The sequence below is a fragment of the Siniperca chuatsi genome, linkage group LG21 (assembly GCF_020085105.1).
Source record: "Siniperca chuatsi isolate FFG_IHB_CAS linkage group LG21, ASM2008510v1, whole genome shotgun sequence".
Lineage (NCBI taxonomy): Eukaryota > Metazoa > Chordata > Actinopteri > Centrarchiformes > Sinipercidae > Siniperca > Siniperca chuatsi.
The window spans coordinates 15,418,592-15,436,369 of NC_058062.1; the positions used below are offsets into that span (position 1 = coordinate 15,418,592).

Genomic DNA, 17,778 nt, shown 5'->3' on the forward strand with positions numbered 1-17,778 from the left:
TGATTATATAGAGAACTCTGATTTATTTAGTCCCCATCTTGAAAGTGCTTGTGTTACAGCAGTAAATCGCTCCCTAAATTGAATTGAATCTAATTGAAGTGAAATCTAATTGAACTGAATTGAATTGAGTGTTACACTATGAGAAAAGAGATGAAGAGGACCTGGACTCCGCGTCTCTCTGTGTGAGTGTGAGTGTGCGTGTATGCGTGTGTTTTTGGCGTGCGGGGATGGCAATCTGTGGGAAAATGGTGTATGGCGGATTGAATATGTGATGAGGCATGCTTATACCCTTATAACCAGTTGACACCAGCATTTTTATTCGAGACACGGGAGTAACGCAGCATAAGCACGCACACACACACACACACACACACACACACACAAATAGCCCAGACACGCACACAGCGGTGGATAATCTGGTTGAGCGTTTCATGCCTTAATGAGATCGGACAAGCGAACGCACCATCTCAGCGTGAACGCGAAAGACTCACGCATGAACAACTTCGACTCAAACACCACGGGGCGGCGCGGGGGGGCGGGTTGCACTGGACGAAGTGCACTGCGGATCATTGGCAACCGAGTGGCGATACCTTGGCATGTGATAACATATTGTATTAGCAGCAGCAGCAGAAAGTCGAGTCAACACTGGGAAGGAAAATCTTATTTGGAAGTCATAGACACACGCGCGCGCGCAAACACACACACACAGACACACACACACACTGTAAAGAAACTCTTATTCCTTAATCCCGTATTTTTTTATTCTTTCAGCACTATGGACAGCTAACAAGCGAGCAGTCCCTTTCCTGCAGTGTCCAGCTTGCTGAAAACTTCTCGTTTGGAAAGACTCACATTAATGCAGGCCATTACTCTCTTGTTCCCTCCATTTGTCTGCCTTTCGGAGGGGTCAGAGCACTTGATCAACTCTCTCCCGAACTCTTGAGATACTTCCTGGCATGGGTTTTACCATCTTTACCAAATGACAAGTGTCAATCAGTCCAAAAAATTCTCAGTGATTCTCATTAGTGGGCACTAGAAGATTATATCTTCCTCCGTTTGACTGAGGGGGAGAGACAAATCTCTTCTATTTTATGTCACCTATCAAATACTGCATAAAATAATATGTACAATAATTAAAAAGACCTGCAGCAGCTAATTTGATGGTTATTCATTTTTCTAACTGTAGTGAGAAGGTCATAGCAACAGATTGATGATGGAGGTCTGATGCCTTGTCACAGTGTTGAGCAGATACACACACACACTCATGCGGGACTAACAATGTAAGTGCTCTAAAAATGTCTTTTATTGTTTGTTGAATATTAGAAATAACGCTGATCCTTAGAATATAAAGAGTGAGGCTGCAGAGGTTTCAGATCAATTAAACATGACTACATTCCTTCACATGCCAGGTCAGTCACACTGAAAGCAGCAAGCAAGTCGCTTTGAAGCTTAAGCATGCGGGTTAGTTTTAGACACTCTCTACATGTATTGACAGCAAAATACTTATTATGGCACTTTCATAACCCACACAAGAAAAAGGCCAGAGGCATGAAAATTGTATGTTTTGCCATTGTGAGGTTATGACTTATTCAAGGCGCCATGTGCAAAAAATACCCCCACTTGCCAGCTTGAGGTAAAGTGCGTTATTCATAAGTTGTGAATAATTGAGGTTTAGGGAGCACAGTTGGAACTGAGGGGGGATATTTGCTGACTGTAGGTTTTGTCTGGGTTGGCACTTGCGTGGGTCAGGCAATTAGCAGGCAGAGCAAAGAAACAAAGCTACGTACTCTGTGTGTATTAAAGATCAAGAATAAGCAACCAAACTTGTCTTTTTCTATATTCAGATATTATTAACAATGGATAATGACACTGACTTGATGTTACTGCTGTTATAATTGAGGGAGCCTTTTTGGCAAGAGCCACTTTGGCGTGACAGTGTACCAACACTCATTAGGTTGCATTAGTTACCAAACAGTGTGGGAATGTCTGGAAACAATGTGTGATGTAAGTATGTCACCATCATGTTGCATTGCATCACATTATGGCACATCATGTCACCTAATGTCACATCATATCCCGTCACATCAGGTCACGTCATGAGTCATGTGGTCTTTTTATTCAGAACAAAAACATTAGTGCATGGTTTTTACTACAACCAATGAAAGTAAAAATCAGATTAATTTTATAGTGATAGCAGAATTGAGGAGCATAGTTTTTCCACAATCTGCATGTTTATTACACAAATATGGCACCCAGTTTTGCAGAAGAGTGATGCCAAAATGAAAACATTTACTCACCCAGGACAAAACACTCCCACCACTGACACTTACTGAGAGATAGTGTAGACCTTTTCTGGCTTTTTGGCATCAAAATGCACCTGACAAAGTGTATGGTATTCTAATCAGAATTGAGGTAACAGTTCTTTGCCAGCCATCATGTACAACTGCTTAGGTTTAATGTAAAGTGTTTCAGACTCACTTAAACACCTCATTGAAGCCCATTGGCTTCGAATCCAAAAAGTCAGATGTCCGCCTCCAGTACGGTACTATTACAGTGCAGGTTGTTTGCTTTGTGGTAATATTAAAATGTTCTGTGTGACACTGTTTTTAGAGTCTGGTAGGACAAACCAAACATGCCTGAAAAGTCATGTGAAACTTTGATCAAATCAGTTTTGTCAGTTTGGATGACCACGTTGAATAAGGTTGGTTTCCACAGAGATGCCAGTTGCATACAGCCTCCAGGGCTGCTGGGAAGAGATAGGCTAAAAGTGTGCGTGCATGAGTGTGTGTGTGTGTGTGTGTTAGTGATTGTGTCTATGTGTGAAAGTGTGTGTTCTCACCCTCTCTGGGTAGAGATAAGTGGGAGTCCTGGAGGTACCTGTAGCATGGAGGGATCTGGAGGAAAGTGATTAGTGCCACAGGCTCAAACCACACACTCACTATCTAAACTCTGTTTAAAAAAAAACGACTGTCACCGTGCAGGTAGCCACACTGACATGAGAACACATACACACTTTAATACTCACCTGTGCGCATACATGCAAGTAGCTTGTTGGTGTGTGTCTGTGTGTCAAACTTACATATGCATATGCAAAGGCAGTCATGCACATACAGAGAGAGACGCACACACAGGAATTCAGTTTGATGACTTGTTAGTTGTTAGCATGTAAACTACATTCATCTGTATATCGTGTGACATGAAACATTTGTTTAAACTGTGATGATTCTCCTCTATAATGTAATATATGTAAAGAATTTTCCTTGTGTGCCATAAACCTTCCTTGCCAGTTCTTGCCTCTCTCTGCACACACACACACACACACACACACACACACACATCTACAAAACTGAAACCTGAACTGTGGCCCCCTGTGTTCTTATGAAACATTCAGAGTCCCAGTTGACTGGACATGTGTTCACCTTTGAGTGGATTATCCCCCGAATGTCTATGTGTGCAAGCGTGTTTCACATCAGTCATGTCTAGGCCAGGCTGAGGCATACTTCCAAAAGGGTCATGTTATTCTATCTTTCAATGCCACAGAAATGTAAGAAGAGAGAGAGAAGGGGTTGATGACAGGTACAAGTACAGAATTAAGGAAAAGGTGGCTCTAAGGGGTGACGAGAGGAGTAAAGATTAAAGAAGAGGGGAGAATCAGAGAGGAGTACAAAAAGAAGTTGAAGCACCAAGAGGTGATATGCAATTTTAGATAGCAAGGAAAAAGTAACAATAAAGTCAAAGAAAACTCATAGAAACAGTCATTTCATCATTTTAAAATGTTCACATGGGTGGCCAGATCTAAACACTGAAACAATAAAAGCAATTCACACAACAACTCTGCTTCCACTAAACCCCAACTGTGATGTTTTGCCCAGTGGACTGATGGATTGTTTGTTTAGCTGTGTGCTGTTAGCTTTGTGTTTTGGCAGCAAGCATTTTTGTTTCAAACAAAAATCATACAAAACTAAACAATATTTCTAATTGCATCATTTTAATTGTTTCCTGTCAGGTTTCAACTGCTGTGAATATAACTTTATAATCTTTTTGAGTGTTGTTTAAGCATGGACAGCTGCCATGAACAGTGATTTGTGAAAATGTGTGACAATATGTTGTGATTAATTTCAATATTATACCAACATGACATATCTTTAGATCTTTATCGATACTTGTACTTGTGTTTATTGAACAAACTGTTGAATTAACATGCCTGTAACTGTTTCTGTTACTACACATGAATGTATTGCTATTTGTGCTTCTAGACTGGCCTTTTACTGGAAACCCCCTGATGTCTTTATAGATAGGAAATATTCTAAAACCAAAACATTCTTTGAACACACTTGAGATGTTTGCAAACACATATTTATACACATGCTCGAAGAAGAGAACTCTCTCACTGCTGCTGTCCTCAGCCGCACTCATCACTTGACGGTGAGACAGCAGCTGAAGAATTTAAACCAATTTGACTTCATTTCAAGTCTCTTTACAGTATCTCCCTTGCCCTCACACACACACACACACACACACACACACACACACACACACACACACACACACACACAAACATATACATGAAAATCTTGCACATATGTCTTCGACTGCATTCTCATTTCACAGTCTGCTCTTTACCTACCCAGAAGCCCCCTGGAGGGATTTAGTAAATAGAAAGCTAGTTTGTACTTTCCATTAGAGCCTAATTCTATTACGCAGCTGGCTCTTATCGATCCAAACATTCAGAGAGACATGCAAGAAAAGTAGCAAGTGGAGCACAGCGAAGGCCACTGTGGTTTGAGGATGGAGGCGGGAAAAGGTGGGAGAGTGAGGGGGTGCATTTGGTCAAGGGATGAAAAAAAGAAATAAAGGGATGAGGACAGGGGGAGATAGAAATAAGGAAGGATGGAGAGAGCTCTACTGTATCTGCACCCACCTGTAAAACATGAACCAGTGGCACACTCAGATTGATTGCCACAGCATCTGCATAACAATATATACAAAATTTGCCTTGAATTGTTCATGTATGTATTCCAAATATCTTTGGTTGCTTAAACATGAGGCTAAATTGGAAGGCACACACTATAAGATACTAATGCATGGATACATTCACACTCACAAACATACACAGTATTGTTTTACATGGTATGTTTCCAAGTAACACTGTGCACATGAGCAAATGTGTGCGTGTTTTGATGCCTCGACATTATACGTCCACACTCACTGTGTGGGTGTATGGTGCTCCATGACGCACTGATTCAAATTGACAGCGTGCATATCATTTGAACAGTGCAGAGATCTGAAAATGCCTCACACACAGACACACATGCACAAGCACACACACTCACATGCATGTGTATACACACACACACTGGACTGCAATAGGAAGGTGACCACAGCACGGCTGGTGTGGGAGCGTGAGCCAGGTAGATATGAAAACCCATATCTGAATGAGAAACCTGGGGAATGTGTCCTATACGGTGTAGAGATTGGAGTTTGTTTGTGTGTGTGTGTGCTGGTGTGTATGTGATGTTTAACCCAGGCAGTTCTTGGAACCAGAGATGTGGTCACACCTGACTCACCCTGCCTGAGGGGACGAGTGTGAGTAAACCTGAAGAAAAAAGGAGAGATTATGAGGAACATTTCTACAGAGACGCCGGTAGATGGAGGGTGAGGGAGAGAAAGGTGGTGGCGAGAGGCAACAGAGCGGATAAAGGAAGAAATGAGTTCAGAGAGGGGTGTGAAGGAGCTGAGGAGATGGGGGGATCAGGTAAGGAAGGCATGGTGGAGGGAGAAGAGTGGTGAACAGAGAAGAATTTTGTGGAAAGAAAATCTGGAACATACAAAAATACAACACAGTCGTCACTGCTACCTGGACTTAAAAAAAAGATTATCAGTTAGCTGTGTATGTCCATTCTGTCAGAAGTAAACCACAAAGACAGGTCCTGACCAAAAATAGACTCAGTGACCACAAACTATTGAAACAGGAGGATATAAAAAACAAAACACATGGCTACCCAGAGAGGAGACTGAACATGTGATCTGAGCATGAAGAAAACACTGATTCATTTAGATGATCGTACTTTGATAAAATAGTAGAACCTCAATTTCCTCACTTACTCAAAGGAAAATTCAAAAGATCTTCTCACAGCATGTTTCACAGGAACACAGGAGACCATCACACTCATACAGCAGCACATAGTGAATGTAGCTCATTGTAATACAGGAGGATGGAAGTGACTTAGAAATAAAAGCAACTGGGACACAATAAGGAAGACATGTGTACGCAAGCTGCTTGACAAAGCAAGCCAACCTCAGACCAAACAGACAGATGGGGAAGAGGACGTCAAAGAACATTCTGTTTGGAATTCTTTCCCAGTCAACAGTAAGCAAACTAACAAGGATGCTATCTGGATTAACACCACAGTGGAGCTTATGGCTCCTTATGCTTATTTTATCACTGACACACACCCACAATCACAATGTGTTTCTTGTCAGCTCCGTTTTGTCATTTAGAACAATGTTTCATTTGACAGCTCTGCTCTGACAGAGTCTGAAGACAAAAAGTTTATGAAGCATCTTCTTTTATTCCTGAAGTGTTAGAATGAGGAGAACCTGTTTTCCCTGGATGAGGAGTATATTGTTTGTTCTCGCAGACACATTTCAAATATGAATCATAGAACTCCCACAATTTAGCCCATAATTTACTTGATGTCAAGGGTACATCAAAATTCCCAGAAGATTTGGAAATGTGAGTAACATCATGAAATAAGCACTCTGTGTGACTCTCTGTTCAACATCAATGGATGCCTGATGGACCTTATAATAGATTAGAGGTTTAATTAACTGGTAATCAAGAGGTGGTCAGATTCAAAATATTGTAGCATCGTGACTGTGCTGTCCAAGTTTATGGAGACATTAAATGCAGATTTTGTTTTAGGGTGGACTTGGCATTTAAATTATGAAGGCATGGCCTGAATGTGACTCATTACGTGTTTGCTAGAGGTAAATTTATGTTCTCATTGGATCGCACATAAAAATAGATCATTGCATTGTAATGGAGGCTTGACTTACAAAACCATTATTTGTATTTTGCAGTCTCTGGCCCAAATTAAATTTAAAACTTGACCATTCAGCAAGCACGTTTATCCGAAGTGACTTTGTAAAACAAGTGAATGTTTCTGAGGCATTAGCAGTTTACGTTGGCAGAAAACTCTAAGGGAAACCGGTACATTAACTGAAGAAAAGTTAATTATCAGTGGTGTAAGAACAAATGCACATTCAGTAAAGCATACAAGTCTATAACTGCATTTACAGTATAATCCTGCTGTGATTTGGCTGAGCAGCCAGGCCAGTGCTTCCTGCCATAAACCCTGAAGGTTTGATGTATTGTGGGAATACAGCAGAGTGCAGAGCCCTGTGCATACCATGCTAGAGCAAGAGCAAACATTCATCTTCACATTACAATGTCAAAAGAGTTTGAAATGTTAGAATTTATCACCAGGTCATACAGATCAGTTTTCAGATACTGGAGGTCAATTTAGCCAGTAGCATCAAACCAGTGGTCCTGATGTTTGTATGCTTTAGACTGGTATTTAAAAGTCACCGAAATCACACCAACCAGTCATGTCTGTTAGTATTACTGTGGTGATGAGCATCATTCCAGCCCAGGAGACAACGCAAGTAAACAAGGTGAGTAACTTTGACACAATGTGTGTGAGGTGCATTACAAATCTGGTTGGAGGTTATAGGCGATGAACTCTGCATCATAGGAGCACAGTCTCTCTCTCTCTCTCTGCCTCTGTCACATACAAACACACCCACACAAACACATAGTATACAGTAGATATGCATTTATACACTCAGACACAGAGATTGCACATTCATTGCTTTACTTAAATCCCCTAAATAAAATGAGATACACGTTTTACATGTTTAGCGATGTTGTAAAAGCAGCCAACAATTGAAAAAAGTGCTCCATCTGCCTCACCATTTGACTCAGCTGTTTCTGCAGGCTGTAAGAGCAGGTGTGATAGCATTAGCCTTCAAATATAATCTAGATATGTGCAGTGCAGCTAAGGACTGATACTTAGTGTTTGAAAGGGCATACTCTCTGTTAAAGGTCACTTGTGCTGCTGTGCATACACATGTCTGCACATACACACACACACACACACACACACACACACACACACACACTCTGTCACTGTAGGGCAGGTCAATGACAGTGTACTCTCCAAGCTGTCAGGGCTATTCTGCGATTTGCACACGACAAATGGGAAAGTTCCCTTGGGCTTCCACCTTTGCGGATTGACTGGTACATTGTATTCCTCACAAATACAGAAGAAAATACAGCAGCAATGCTATTATATAATACAGCAATTGAACACAAACAAGCATTTTTTTGTATGTTCACACTGGCACAAAACTTAAGGAACATAATTTTAATGTAAATTGCAAGAGCAATCCACTATTGGATTCCAGTAATGCCCTTTAATGTCACCAGATGGAGACACGTAGACAATAGATCTCTCTCAGTCTGATAGATATTTATATATAGACATCTGATATGGTACTCCTCTGACAATCAAGCAGCGTTTCAGGGTCACAGCTCAGCTAAGGTTTTATCAGCCACCATTTTGAATATCAGATTGCAGATGAAGAACTGCAAAATTTCTTCTCCATGAGACACTCAGCATTTTGATCCTGAACAGAAAATCAAGGAGCTTTGATAAGTGTTTATCAAACACTAATATTATTAAACATCATATTCTGAACATGACAACACATTCACATCCACAGTAAAGTGAGGCAGTGAAAAAGAAATATGAAAAAGTAGTATATAAAATAATGTTTAAACATTAGAAAAATTATGACAATTTATAGAAACACCAGTTTGGTTTCTGACAGAATCTCTTTCATTCTACTGTAGAGTATCCTGGCCAGTTTTACAGTTCTGTACAAGCATTCAGCTAGTTTGCAGAGAACTACAAAATTGTTTGAGATTACCCACTAAATGTATGTGTTTGTTCAAATGGCTTGTTGTTAATGTTATATTACTGTCTTATATAATTATTTATATGGTTGTTGAGCATCCACATTTCCAACCTCTCTTCATTGAACTGTATGTTGCCCAATGCAGTCTTCCAACACACTACTCATTCTTATCTTTATAAATCAACATTTGGTGTCTGGAGTGTTTTGTGTCCCTCTGATTTTCAGTGCTCTTTGGGGAAAACTCTTACAAGTCCACTTGGGATTCTGTCTTCTTCTGCACAGCTGTTATGTTTTATATCTTTGTTTTTATTTTATGGTTTCTGTACAAATAAATAAACTATAATCTTTATTTACTCCCCAAGGTAACACTATCATGATGCTGTAACCCAACAGGTTCTCTGAGTTTATGTATTATCATGTTACTAAGAATAAAATAAAGCCTGAGGTGAGGCAGGCATGCAGAAGATGAATCCAGGACCGCAGTCAGCTCAGGGCGGGCCCACGCACATCTCAATGTGTGGCTGATAGCTTTGGTGCAGAAATCTGGAGTCATGCTGGCGCTAAATATAGACAAAGGTTTTATGTAAGCTGAGGTGAATCATTCCATTCCACACATTTCAGCACATTTACTCACACACACTGAATAAGTGACATAGCACAGGTGAAGGAGACATAGGGATGTGTTAAACATCCGCAATACTCATCATATGAAATAGATTTCGAGAACTGACAACACAGCATATGTCTGCTGTCTGCCTGCTGAAATCACACACATTTCCATATATGAGTGTGTGTGTGTGTGTGTGTGTGTGTTCCTCCAGGGCCTACCATGAGCAAGGTGATTTGAATGTGGTAATCAAAAGCCCTAACATGATTGATTGGATGTGTGTGGAAGGGCTGGAGGGTTGTCCTTTACACAATCATCACAGTGTTTTGTAAGAAAGGAGATTATGGATTAGTGAGTGAAGCAACACACACAGTGGTACACAGGTTTGTGTCTCTCGCCACTTTTGACATGTACTGGTCAATCAGGTTCACACACACCACCTTATACTATTTGTTTTACCAAATGTATGCGTAAAAGTGAACAAAAGTAGTCAGGGGTGGATGTGAGTCTCAAGCCTTGCTCAAATTACTTAAGTGGATGCAGAACAAACACAAACACACTGGTACACTAACAACACAGTCCTGGATATTGATCTTGTCTGCCACAAAATAATGAAGAGGGGAAGTGTTAAAATGAGTTATTTCCAATTAAGAGAGGGGGAAGAGGGATAGGTCACGGCTGAGGAGTGACTGAGAGAGGGAGAATAAGAGAGATAACTCGGCAGAGAAAGGAAGAGAAAGAAAAAGAGCATGAGTGAGACAGAAAGAGATACTTGGAGTGGAGAATGGAAAAAGAGCAGAGCAGAGGGGCTGAATTGCGGTCATCATGGCAACCAAATCTGCTCCTTCTCCTCCCCCAGAGAGAGCACCTTTGACACTGGCAAGAGCTTCAGAGCACTGATTACCACACACACACACACACACACACACACACACACACACACACACACATCTACAGTACATACATGCACCTGTATGTCTTGGAGAAACCATGTCAGGCTGATGCATAAAAACCATAGACACACACACTCATGTTGCACAGCTGTTAATGAATCCTGACAAACAAAGGCATGGAACGGTCATCTGACATGATTCCACATCAGCCTTTTTCTTGAAGGATCAGAGCATGGGAACCTGTTCTCACACATAAGCTCTGTTCTTCACTTCCTCTTCTCCACCCATCTCTCCTCAGCCTCACACATATTGCCTTCTGTTACATCAGATTAGATTATAATAATACTCACGAGTCTCAAACACACACATAAAAAATGGTGTCTGGTTGGAACTGCTGCAGAGATTTATGTCTTGTTCTGATTTTCATTCCCACCTGTGTGCCATTCCACACATGTAGAACACATTATGCTGGTCAGCAAGAGATCAATAGAGCTGTCAGATGATTTTTGTTTAAGACATGACCTCACTATCTTCTTCACAGTTTTGAGTTGTACCATCTTTTGCACAATTCAATTTTTGATCACAGGAAGTCTTTCAGTTCCCTTGATTATTGTTGTATTATTTCTCTGCCACCACATAATGGATAAATTAGGTTTAATCAAGTTCAGACCCCAGCTGAAAAAACACACACAACTTCTGTATAACCATGTGGACACAATCACTTTAAATGGGAATTTCACAGAGATCGTAATTCACTGACATAGATCCAAAGTCACTTAAATTGTGTAAGCAATGTGTGACCTGAAACATTTTATCCCACCATCCTCAAGACTCGAGTAAATTGCATTAATACTGCAATGGCGACATCTACTGGCTAACATGGCTAATTATGTGTTAATTTCTTTACTTATTTATTTGACTTGTGTGAGTAACACAAAACAGAAACTATTTACAGAGCAAGAAAGGGAACTAAGATTAAGCCTTGCTGAATGATTGAAGTTTCCCAGCCACCTGTTGAAATTGGATTAATTGCTTGAGGATTCATGTCTTGTTCCCTGGGATCACCTGCTAGTCAAAAGACAACCTTCTTTATAGTGATGAAGAGTGCCGCTGTTGCAAGGAGGTGGGATGTTGTTTCAATATATTTTTCTTATGATGATGGATGAGTAATTGTCATGTGTCAGTTCATAGCCAGTTGGTGTGAATGTTTAACTACAGTGAACTTAAAGGTCCAGTGTGTAACATTTAGCTATTGGCAGAAATGGAATCTAATATTTATAAGTATGTTTTCATTAGTGTATAATGTATGTATAATGTGTATAATGTATAACCTGAAAATAAGAATCGTTGTGTTTTCATTACCTTAGAACAAGCCGTTTATATCTACAGAGGGAGCGGGTCCTCTTCCATGGAGGTTGCCATGTTGCACCACCATGTTTCTACAGTAGCCTAGAACGAACAAATTAAACATTGGCTCTAGAAAGTTTTTTGCGCATTTCGCGGCCACCGTAGTTTCTCCTACACACTTGGAATGGGAGGTGGTATTCAAATGGTTGCAAACTGCAATTTCACCGCTACATGCTGCAAATCCTGACACTGGACCTTTAAATTACAGAGTGGGCCAATGTCTTTGTTTCACAAATTGAGTATTTTTACAAGGCAAGGAAGTGGCTTTTGATAGATAATATGCTTGTGTAACAAGTTAAAGGAGTCAACAAATCCATGTTTATCATCAAAGGACATGATTTAATACATGTTGTAAAGGCAAGCATTATACTCTGGAATGTCTAGGAGGGAAAACAAGAGAGCATGCAGCATTTCAAAACACCTTCAAGAACAAATTATCACATTTTATGTGGCACTTTTCAACTAAACCCTGCAAACTTCAAAGCAAATAACAGTCAGAGAACATAGGCTTGGGACTACTTTATGTTTGGTTTGCTTTTCAGTCAGTAGCTTTGTCAAGTGTGCAGGAAGGACATGCAGTTACAATATTTACTATATGCTTTTCTGTGTGTAAATCCGCGTATTATGACTTTCTATGTATCTTATCTTTTTGTCTATGGTTGATTGCATCTGCACATGTTGACAAACTAAATTATTGCATAATACATTGTGTGAGAAGCATGTAAGGCACTACTGATACCACATATTTTCAGGAACTTAAAAGCTGGGACTATATAAGAAAAACTGAATTTCAATCCAATAACTCCTGGCAGGTAGGAGGTTTACTGGATCTCAAAGCTTCTGATGCGAACATCCCCATCGAAGCTGATGAACGAGTACTTCTCCGCACCTATGCGATTGGGGAAGTGGATTGAAGAGCCATCTGATAAAGTCACATGGAACTCTGCAGGGGTGAATTCAATGATGATCTAGATGGTAGGACGTGTGCAAAGACGGAGAGAAAAAGAGGAAGAATATGCAGACAAAGATGTTGACTTCTGCTCCATTCTCGGACAAAATATTTAATAGTGGATACTCCAAACTTTTTTAAGATTATCTAAGATAATTGTTTCTTTATTAGATAGGGATGGCTGAAGAGAGACGGGGGGGGGGGTGACATGCAGCAAAGGGCCTGGGCTTGAATCAAACATGGTAATTTTATTAAAATTAGCTCCAGCATGCTGTACCATATCATACGTGAAAAAGGGTTTATCTAATGAAACATTCATAGCGCTAACAGATCTCTGTGAGTCCATACATTGGTGCTCAAATGATTATGGTGAAGTTATCAGAGGTGCAGTGACACACATTTTCCAATAGAGGTCACTAAAAGAAAGAAAGAGACATGGGACAGACTGCATGCCTGCAGACACACATGCAGGGCTATAATATGTGCACACACAGGGCCTCTCACCTTGAACTCCTCTCCCTGGAGGAAAGGAAAGCTTCCCTCACGGTGCTCCTCACACCAGTTGCCTCCCTGGTAAGAGTTGCAGACCACCACATTCTCATCTCCGTGGGCGTTAAAACGAGGGTTGATATGCAAAGTAATCTCCTGCTCATCTGGGCCAATATTCACTTCAAAACTGCGGCACAAAGTAACAGAAAGATTTATTATGTTTTAATATGGCTCCTTATATTTAAAATGGGTAAGAGGATGCAAAGTGTACAAAATACTGAGACAACCTCAGCAGGTCTGCTAACCATCATCTTCATCATCCCCACATTACTGAGGGGAAGTTAATAGGTAGTCATTGACTGTAAATGATTATAGATTCCACCTCCATCTCTGTGTTAGTGTTTATATAAGGAATGGCCGTCGTGTTTAGTTCAGTCACTGCATTCCACAGGGGAAATGGGGTGAGTACAAAAATTAGAGAAAAAAGAAGAAGAATTGGAACAAAAACACAGAAGAACATGTTTCATTAGTTGTACTCTTGAAGCCTCAGCCACCTTCTGTGATGTAACAAAACAAGAGAAACTAGACTGAATGAAACACTCTTGGTCCAAAATTTTAATGAAAACACGTTGAAGGAACAAGGTTTCAGCCTTGTCACTTTACTTCCTAAACAATTACAAGGGTTGCAATTCCCCTTGTTAGCAAAATTACAAAAAATCTGTCCTCCTTGTTAACCTGCTTTGTGCTTTGTCTCGTAGTTGTGCTTCCCATTGCCGCTTTTCATAATCGCCATAGTCTCGGAACATATGAGACATAGCCTACTGGTTTTGAACTGCCTGTGGGAAGATTGAACATATAAGAGTCTGTCCATTCTTGATTAAAAGCTCTGTTTCCGCTGTCTACTTTTCTCATTTTAGAGCATGCCATGTGCTCCCATTGAGCCAACCCCCCTGTTAAAAATTAACAAATCGTCTAGTGAAGTGAAGACAACAGTAAAATATCCAACTATCTGAACAAAAGAATAGCATTCCATATGACAGGCATGGCATTTGTTTGTGGAATACAGGTGTAAACTACTGATAATATAACCTGAACACCAAAAAGAACCAAGAAGAGATTAACTGTTTCAGTTTTACTGTGATGCACTTATTTCAAAATATCAAGATGTTGTTTTACATTAGTACTTACTTTGAAGCATCGGGCTTAGGGACTCCAATAACAGTCAGGGTCTGCCCAACCTTGAAGGACATGTTCTTTATGATCATACCCTGTGCAGAAAAAGAAAGGGAGGCTGGTGATACAGTACGTTATTGTGTGGAAATACTACTGGATTTTACTAGATCCAATAATTATTGCAGCTTCAGGCAAAAAACAGCACCAGCAACGGCCTCAGCCAACTCGCCAATCCTCTCTTCATCCTTAGAAATTACAAAACATGTGTTTTCAATTATACTCCCATTGACGGAATAGTCAAAGTTTCCAGCTCTTTCCTGTCCTACTGTTGCCTTCTCTTCTACGCAGAGGCTAAAAATGGTAGGAACAATTAGGAAATTATAATGGCGCAATCTATTATTTGGTTGTGAAACATAGCTCACTGCTGTTTAATATTTTGTCACTTTGTCAAATGATGTATCTGGGAAACTGTTGCCAGGTGTAACAAGTACAAAAAATAGGATGAGGATTCACAATTTTTCACAATATAGTTAAACATTGTGTGCTAAAGCAGAAGGTTATGAGACATTGGAAAAATCTGATTCATAGTAGAAGCAGCAAAAAGCTTAAGATTTTTGCAAATGTGATTTTTACTTGATAGCAAACTGCATTTCATCAATGCCTTTCAGAGGCTGATCCTGCTAATATTGTTATTGCTGTATGTTGATTCTGGCGGAACATGAGAGGATAAATCTGGAGTAAAACCCCTAACAACTGTATCTGAAAGATCAACCAAACCATGTAATGAAAGGGAGGGTAAAGAGATAGAATGACATGGGTACGACATTCTTTCCATGTTAGAGTCCAACTGTAAAGTGCGTGAATAACACATGGCACTGAATGGGGCTGGTCTGAGGTCGGAGCTGGCAGTGACTCTGCATCGCTCCCAGACACTCCTGTCTAAAGGAATCTTCATACTGTATTGTGTAAGAGATGCCAATTCATTACACCTCTTGCTGACAGAGTAACAACTGACCAGAAACACTCAAGTGGTAAAACACATCTATCTACCACAAACAAAGGAATTAATGAATTATTTTATTCTAAAATACCTGTCATCCTATCTACATAATATAAATACAAAATAGACCTTTACACGGCAAGAAACATTTCCTGAAAGAATTACATGAAAAAACAGCCTCCACAATCTACCACTGCTGCCCTTTCCAAACCCCTGCAGCCAACAAAACACCAGAATACTGGGCCTTTGTTGTAATCTACTTAGTTTATGAGTCCAAAGAGGCCAGAATGCATTGCTGCCTGTGTTCAGATCTAGATAATGAGACTGAGATGATTGGAATGAAATGGACAAATGTAAACAAGCATCTCTGTAGCAGTGTAATTACATGTCTGCAGGAAGAATGTAGTAATATGAACATCTGACTTATGTCTTATGCATTTGCTGCAGTGTGTGCATGTGTGCTCTGTGGTGAATATTTTGACCATAAAAGGCAAACAAAGAAATCCATAAAACAGTTAAAAGGCAGCGGGTTTAGTTAAAGCATAGTTCAGCAGGTTCGGTTTCATGGCATACAGCAGAGTGAGCTGCCACATTTAAAATATGACATTGCTCGTCCATCTGAGTCATAAAATACAGAGAGTAAAAGCAATGCAGGAGGAAAATATTGTTGTCAAAATTCTACTTACTTTCACCATCTTTGCAGATGTAGTCAGTCAAGTACAGCTGAGAAGAAATGAGAATGCTGCAGGGCCTCGCCTCACTGCACAGGAGAATATATACAGTGTGGGAGGTTCCTTCAACCTGAGTGACATTTCAAGCAGCAAATACAATCAGGCCATCAGAGAACATCAGCCAATGACGTCAGTGTAGCTACTGACCATAAATAACTAACTTGAAAATAAATTTAGTGCTTAACAAGTGATTGCAGACCTTAGGGAGGATAATTAGTGATAGATTATTTGTTCACATCAGATGGTTACATTGTAACCTGGTGGTGTTGAGTCTGATTGTGAGAGGGAACACAAGCCAGAGTGCCAGACAAAAATAGAAATGTATTTGTTGTCAGGGAGACAACTAAATATTTATCTCAGCCAGTAGCCTTAATGCCCACTTACTGTATATAGCTTGTAACTTACTGTTGGCTCAAATGGCAGATCAGTCTGCCTGCCGAGTAAGTAAAATTCATTGAAATGTTGAAACTGAGTCAAATCCTCAAAATGATCTCAATCACTGACTCACAGCCAGACTTTCATCTGCTGACATACAATTGACACAGCTGCTGTAACAATGAGGGAATAAACCACATACTTACACTGCACTGTAAACCAACCTAATGTAATTTAGATTAAAATCACGAGGAGCAAATGTCAAGGATTATACAGTTTATATTTTTTCTTTTTCTACACTATTTTGCCATTTTTTGTGGTGGGATGATGGTGAGCTGAGTAAATGGTTGGGTTAGACCTCTCTTGGGATGTGGTACTGGAGTGTGTGCATTAAAACCAGTGAATAAACTCTTGAGGACTGGGTCTTCACGGATTAAGGAATTAATGTTATGTAATTTGTATGTTTAGATTTTTATTTTTTGAATTTTATGTGAATATTTTGAATTGTATATGGTGAGTCTATTTTTTGTTTCTGTTTCAGATTATTTTTAACATGTTAAGTATTATTATTAGTAGTAGGTTTTGGTGTTTTTGCATTCAAGAAGTGCTGTATGTCCTAAGTATATATTGTATGTAAGTAATGTAGTAATGTCACAGTGTCACTCTCTCTCTCTCTCTCTCTCTCTCTCTCACACACACACACACACACACGCACATATATACACGCACACAAAACAGTTGCAGTTACTTTTGGTTTTCAGTGTTACTTGAACACTGAAAAAAAGTGGAATAGGGTGTGAGAGGGCTCTAAGAGGAAGGAAGTGTCTGTTGTTAACACACTACTTGTATGTCTGCTGATTACTAACAATACAGACAAGCACACACTCACAATTACACACAAGCCACATCCGTGGACCTTTATCAATGAACATTCAAAAAGAACAGCTGAACTAACATTGTGTGGTCTGTTCTTATCTCAAACAGCTGCCATGTATCAGTGATTCAAGGAAGCTTCGTTTAAAGGTTGAGCTCTTTATGTACATGATGTATCTGGCAAGCTATATGAATATGGGCTGTCACCATGAGACCATTAGAAGTTCAATGTGGCACAAAGATCTTCCTCTTGCCCCAAGACCCAGTCTTAAGACAGTCAGCAGATCTAATGACAAAGA

General features: G+C 40.0%; 1 protein-coding gene across 1 annotated transcript; it reads right to left on the reverse strand.

The window, feature by feature from the left end:
• Nucleotides 1–12,207: 12,207 nt before the first annotated feature.
• On the reverse strand, nucleotides 12,208–16,313 carry lgals2a (lectin, galactoside-binding, soluble, 2a). Its single transcript, XM_044180444.1, has 4 exons — nucleotides 16,187–16,313; nucleotides 14,516–14,595; nucleotides 13,343–13,514; nucleotides 12,208–12,857 (listed from the first exon to the last, which is right to left on the reverse strand). Exons 1-4 carry the CDS (start codon nucleotides 16,193–16,195, stop codon nucleotides 12,711–12,713), a joined length of 408 nt encoding a protein of 135 aa, XP_044036379.1. The 5' UTR covers nucleotides 16,196–16,313; the 3' UTR covers nucleotides 12,208–12,710.
• Nucleotides 16,314–17,778: the final 1,465 nt, after the last annotated feature.

Bases quoted from the DNA above. Each gene is read 5' to 3' on its own strand.
- lgals2a (XM_044180444.1), bottom strand. The intron at 13,515-14,515 runs GTAAGTACTAAT...TTTGTGCCGCAG, and splicing joins CCTAAGCCCGATGCTTCAAA to TTTTGAAGTGAATATTGGCC. The intron at 12,858-13,342 runs GTGAGAGGCCCT...CCTACCATCTAG, and splicing joins TCCAGGGAGAGGAGTTCAAG to ATCATCATTGAATTCACCCC.